Here is a 6,000-nt window from a genome sequence, read left to right on the forward strand (position 1 = left end):
TGTGGCACAGTGGAAACGAATCTGACTAGGAACCATGAAGTTGCGGGTGTAATCCCTGGCCTTGCTCAGTGGGTTAAGGATCTGGCCTTGGCATGAGCTGTGGTGTAGGTCACAGACACAGCTCAGATCTGGCATTGCTGTGGCTGTGAAAGAACAATATTCTTGGGAGTTCTCTTGTGGCACAGTGGGTTAAGGACTTGGCGATACTGCATCGACTCAGGTTTGATCCCTGGCCTGGAAAATTCCACACACCAAAACAAAACAAAAAACCCACCAATCTTGGTTGGCAGGTAATCCAGAATAGAGTATGGAGATGATTTTATGTTCAAAGACATCCTTCAGTGTAAGGAGAAATTACAATTTATCAATTCTAAAATTGGGAGATGAAGGTGATAAAAAAAATAGTGGAAGACAATGAATGATCTGAAAATGAAGTGAGAGGGTGGAAGGAATGACAGTATTATCCTCACTTCAGCAAGCCAACAGGTATAGCATAAACTGGAAGAAAAAACAATACTAAGTAATCTTTATTGGAAGATGGAACTCTGCAGGTACACTACATAAAATAAATACAATAAAACCTGAGAAATGAGGCAACCTTTTTTTTTTTTTAAAAAAAGAATATGTTTCTGCAACATATTTTGCCAGTAGGAATGTACCAAATAAGGATGCAATCTAGAACATGGGCTCAGAAGCTTGGTGAGACATCCCACCTCCAAGGCAAGGTGAGCTACAGATTTGCAAAGCCACTCAGCTCCAGAGGGGAAAGGCAAACTTAACCAGACAAATGTGCCCTGTAACAGAGAGGCCACAAGAACTTGCCTTCCTGATTTTCACTTAAATGTATACGCTCCTTTAACAAGATAAATGACTCATTTTATGGAAAACCAGAAATAACTTTCCATTTCGCTCATCCTAATAAAATTCTCAATTATCCTGTAATGGAGAATGAGGAAGGCACACAATAAAGGATAATTCAAACTTGCAGCCAATACAAAAAGTCCCACTTGTGGCTTAGAGAGAAACTATAATTTTAAGTATCTTCAGGCTAAAAGTTGTTTGTTTTCTTTCTTTCTTTCTTGGACACCCTGTGGCATGTGGAGTTCCCCAGCCAGGAAGTTTCGACCTAAACCGTAGCTGAGGCAACACCAGATCCTTAACCCACTGTGACAGGCATAGAACCTGCTGCACTCCCAAGATGCCGCCATTCCCGTTGCGCCACAGCAGGAGCTCCTAAAAATTGTTTTCATTTTCTGTGAAATAAACCTTGAGTCTACATGGCAAACCCAAGTAGATAACAATGTGTGGGTTTAAAACATACCGTAAACAGTTAATGATGGTAATTAAATAATTGATAACACAAGTTTCAAACCAGAGGCTAGTCTCAATCCCAGACACCTCTCCGTCACCTCAGTTTGAACGCTGATCTTCCCTGCTTTTTAACCTACCTGTGCGATTGATCTCAAATTATTTAGCTTCTCTGAGCCTCTGTGTCTCCATATGTAAGTGTAACTAATAATAGTACCTACACCAGAAGATACAAGTAAATCTCTGGCACAAGGTAGACACTCAATAAATTTTGACTATTCTTCCTATTTGGAATTTTCTTTTTAGAAAAGAATAGTAATAATTAAAGATTATTTACAGAGTATTTCGCAAGTATCCGGAATTTTCTAGGCCTATTCTTTTTGGATTTAGTCTGCTAACAACTTATAAATTAACAAGGGCGCATTTAGTCAATTTATTTCAGGGAGTTCCCTATTAGATAAGAAAAAAAAAAAAAAAAAAAAAAAAAATACAGCAGATTCCGACACTGTGTTAGAGCAGTTTGATTCCCTATAATATGACGTTAAGACAATGCTTAAAAAGACTTTAAACAAAGGACTTTGTTTAATGAGCCCAATTAAACACACATTGCGAAGTTATGCTTTATTTTAAATTATTATGAGATTTCAAAGAGTTGACCTCAAATCTACATGCTTTCATCTCAAAAGAAGTTAACTAGGAGTTCTCCTGCGGCACAGTACGTTAAGGATCCGGCGTTGTCACAGGTGCAGCAAAAAAAAAAGTTAACTGAATCCTACAAACCCTGTACCTTCCAACTCACTATATAAAGTTCCCCAAACATGCAAAAACAGAGAAGTTAGTCATTTACTATGTGATAGTCATATACAAAAGCACAGTAACACTTCATATTCAAACTTGTATTTTAAGAGGCAAATAACTTTTCTCCAGTTTTATGTTACTTTGGTTAGCCTTACAAAGTAACCTATGCGCTATATACTGCAAATTACGATTTTTTTCATTCAGATTGAAAAGCAATGTCTCTAGTCTTCAATTACAGAATGGTGAGTCTTACTCGTGTTCCAGAGAATTGGAGTACTGCTAGCAGCGAGTCCAACTAAAGTTGCTTGAAATGAGTTTGTAATAATTCCCGTACAGAACAACTACGATCTAAACCTGAAATAATTAGCTCCCATAAATTTATAGGCTATTGTCATAAGACAGGTTTTCAAATTCAGAAGAAAAAATTTTGAAAAGTTTTACCTGATGTGAATATTTTCTCTAAGGGAAACGGACCATATGCCACCAGGGAAGTGGCAATCCCTTAAACAAGAGTGTGCCTTTAAACATGTGAAACACTTATCTTCAAACAATTTGGTCTTTGAACCTTAAGAGCTGTTTCAAAATATGCGAAGCATAGGCACTAGGGCCAGTTCCAAAGGTTTTAAAGGTTTCTACCAACTTCTCCCCACCTGTTAACTGAACCAAATTATAAATATACATTTTAAGCAATCAAAAAGCTCGTATAAAATGTTTCAAAACTTGCAGGATTTACCGTGAAACCACACACCAAATTCTGCATTTCTTATGAAAAAGGCAACTAACCCTGGGGGAACACAAATCTAGCTTCTCATGGAAAAGAAGAAATATTTTCTTTGCCGAGTGCAGAGTTACCTGCCTGATTCATAAACTAGGGATGCCAACTTGCAAGAGGATCAGAAAAATGCAGCAGAAATATATTTTTTTTTTAAAAAAAGACAAACAGCAAAATATTTATGCTCCAAAGAGTAAACAGCTAAAACTTTCTTAGCTCTGGGCAAGTTTCATGCCTGCTTTACAGATAAGAGAACTAAGGCAGGAGATCGGATTAATCAGTGCCTTTCTCAAGGTCACTCTGGTGTAAGAGAACAGCACGGTCCGGACTCCCGCCCCCAGGTCCCCGACCTCTCCACACTCCCAGGCGGCAGAGCTCAAGGGTGCCTGGCTCTGCTCACGACCCGGCGCCCAGAGAAAGAAAACACTTCGAGGGCTCTCGGAGCAGTTCCGGGGGGACAGGGGTGCCGGGGGCCCTCCCCCGAGGCGGCGGCCGCCCCAGCCACCCCCTCGGAGAGAGGGCCACGGGCCCCGTGGAAGCCGGGAGGTGGCCCAGGGCCGCGACGAGGGGAGGGTCCCGCCGCCGAGGGGTTCACTCACCGTCGCTCTCGGCCCTGACAAGCAGGGACATGCCTTTCAGCCGCTCCACGTAGCCCGACGACACATGCCCGGTGCCCCGGTCGTCCCACTGCCGGTCCTCGTTGAGCGTGTAAACCTTCACCCGCCGCCGAGTGTCGGTCATCGTGCCGCGCGGGGGCCGGAGCAAAGGCCCCGCCGGAGTCGCCCGGAAAGGGGGTCCGGGGAGGCGGGAGCCGAGTGAGGAGGACGCCCGCAAGCCGAGGGCTCCCCGGCCTCACTGCCGCCTCTGGCCGCCCCGGGGCCGCGCTGCCGCCCGCATGGCCCGCCGCGGGGCCCGAGCTCTGGGCCCCCGCCTTGCCTCGCCTCCCGCTCCTCGGCGCTATTGTCCGGGCCCGGCGAGCCCAGCCACCCCGAGGGGGGCGCGCAGCGCTTCGCAGCCTCCTGTGCCGCCGCGGTAGGAACTCGGGGCGCCGGTCACTGCCCTGCTCCCGCCTCCGCCATGATCTCCGCGAAGCCGCTTCCCGCGCCGCCGCCGCCTCCTCAGGCCGCCGCCGCCATGTTTTCCTTCCTGATACCTGGTCCTGCCACCGCAGCTGGGGCTGCGCTCCGCTCCCGTTTCAAATGTCCGAAGCCGACGAGCGCCTGCTCCTGCTGCAACTGCTACCAGTGCGCGGAAGACTCCGAGAGCGCCCAGGAGCAGGAGCGCTCCTGGCTCCTGGGGGTCCCTGTCCCTCCGCCGCTACCGCCGCCTCTTCCGTCTTCCTCACAGAGCCAAAGCCGCCGCCATCTTGGTTCGTTCCTCAATAGCGGCGCGCGGGGCCACCCAGGCAGCAGCTGCAGGGGCGGCCCGTTGGCCCCACCATTTAAAGAGACAGGAGCGAAGCCGGGAGCCTCGCAGCAGCGGAGGCCTCGGACGGAGGCGGGAGGCTGGCGCCGAGCTGCCGAGGTGGCGAGAGCGCAGGGAGCGGAGGAGGCGGAACGCTGGTCGCGCCGGTGACGGCCCGGGACTTCCTCGCGCTCCCTGCACGCACCGTCGTGCGAGCGCGGGGCGGTGTGTGCGTCCGTCGCGCCCTGTGTTCGTCATCAGCCCGGCTCCGATTCGAAAGGGGCGTGGAGCCCGCCTCCGGCTGTGGAGCGTAGGGCGGCTCCCTGCCCGACCGGAGCTTGGCGTCTCGGGGGCTGGGTCCGCCCGCAGCTTCCCGGCTGGCTCGCCGTCCAGCCGCGTCTACCCCTGCGCTGCAGTCGCCGGGCGGCTTCGTCCTGGGGCTCTGCCACGGCGCGCCGGCCTCCGCAAGTGTTCTGAACCAGCCGCCGTTAGAGCTGGACTGGGCATCCGGAGCGCGGAGATCGGTGGCGCAGGAGCCCCGCCGGACTCAGGCCATTCTTCTTTGGGAAGAGGTTGACAAGCTTCCGGGAAAGGCCACAAGTTCGGGCAGCAAGGTCGGCGGCAGGCCTTGGGAGCTGTCATGGGGCACGCATTGGGGTGCGAGTGTAGAAACTTCGGACAGTTTTCATTTTCTGGGCGTGGGACCAACCCGAAGTGACAAATCTAAAACCTCTCCTTACAATCCAGCTTGCTACGTCCGTTCTTTTATCCTTTATCAGAATTGTTATTTTCTAGCTTTCCATGTTGCAGTAAGAACTTGCGGGGGCGAGGGGCGGTGTACGAAAACAAATGTAGTACTGTACACTCAGGGTGAATGTTTCTCAACGTTCAGTGTTAAGCACTGTTAGTCTTCACAAAGAAATGACATTCTCATTCCTATCATGCAACAGTAGCCACCATTTGGGGGGCTTTTACTATTTGCCCGACGGGTTAGGTCATTGCTGGCCATTGGAAATATGAGCCGCCTGTGTAATTTTGCATTTCATAGTAGCACTTCTTTTTAAAAGTAAGAAGAAACTGCTGAAATTTATTTTAATAACATATTTGATTGTCTTTGGAAAAAAAAAAATGTTGTCTGCCATTCTGGTTCTATAAGAATCCAGCCATTAGCCACTGCAGTCCTCACAGGCAATGCACCCTGCAGGCAATTCAGGATGGAGAAAAACAGGAAGCATTCTGTACTTTGGATTCACTGGCCCCAAGGTAATGAAGCTACATACCGAAGGAAAATTTTCAATGACTCCCCGACACTCTAACATCTCCCCATACACAGAAAAAACACTAAAATCGTTAACTTGAGATGTAACTCTTTTTAGGCTTGACTACAAATATTTTCCCTAGCAAAGAAGTTGATATCTATTCCTGGCTCCTCCCTTACTTCTTAGGAGCAGGTCCTCAGAGCTGAGAGGCTGTCTCCTGGGCTATAGCCCTCAGTAAGTTCCCAGAATAGAACTTAACTCACAACTTTCACCTTGTGCAAAGTTGACAATTTTGTTGTTGTTTTGACACTCCCAAAGTTTCTGGGCCAGGGATCAAACCCACACCACAGCCTTGACAACTCAGGATCCTTAACCATTAGGCCACCAGGGAACTCCTTCAGTTGACGGTTTAATACAATATCTTTTTTTTTTTTTTTTTTGTCTTTTTGTCTCTTTAGG

At 48.4% G+C, this 6,000-nt stretch overlaps 1 protein-coding gene across 5 annotated transcripts in view; it reads right to left on the reverse strand.

Annotated features, from left to right (window-relative positions):
- PPP4R3A (protein phosphatase 4 regulatory subunit 3A) overlaps window positions 1-4,477 on the reverse strand; it is a 36,992-nt gene extending 32,515 nt beyond the window's left edge. For 4 of the 5 annotated variants that reach the window (XR_014811293.1, XR_014811292.1, XM_005666399.4 and 1 more), the window contains exon 1: window positions 3,478-4,477. Coding sequence is in view for 2 of the 5 variants with exons in the window: in XM_005666399.4 (XP_005666456.1) it covers window positions 3,478-3,619 (142 nt within the window). In the remaining 3 variants the exon portion in view is untranslated. Of the gene's footprint in view, window positions 1-2,547; window positions 2,753-3,477 lie in introns of those variants that run through there. The other variant, XM_084970041.1, reaches the window with a different exon arrangement.
- Between the last annotated feature and the right edge of the window lie 1,523 nt (window positions 4,478-6,000).

This window comes from Sus scrofa, chromosome 7 (genome assembly GCF_054392235.1).
Source record: "Sus scrofa isolate SSC_HxYL_T2T_F1_AM1 chromosome 7, Sscrofa_HxYL_maternal_Yorkshire_Landrace_v2.0, whole genome shotgun sequence".
NCBI classification, from domain to species: domain Eukaryota; kingdom Metazoa; phylum Chordata; class Mammalia; order Artiodactyla; family Suidae; genus Sus; species Sus scrofa.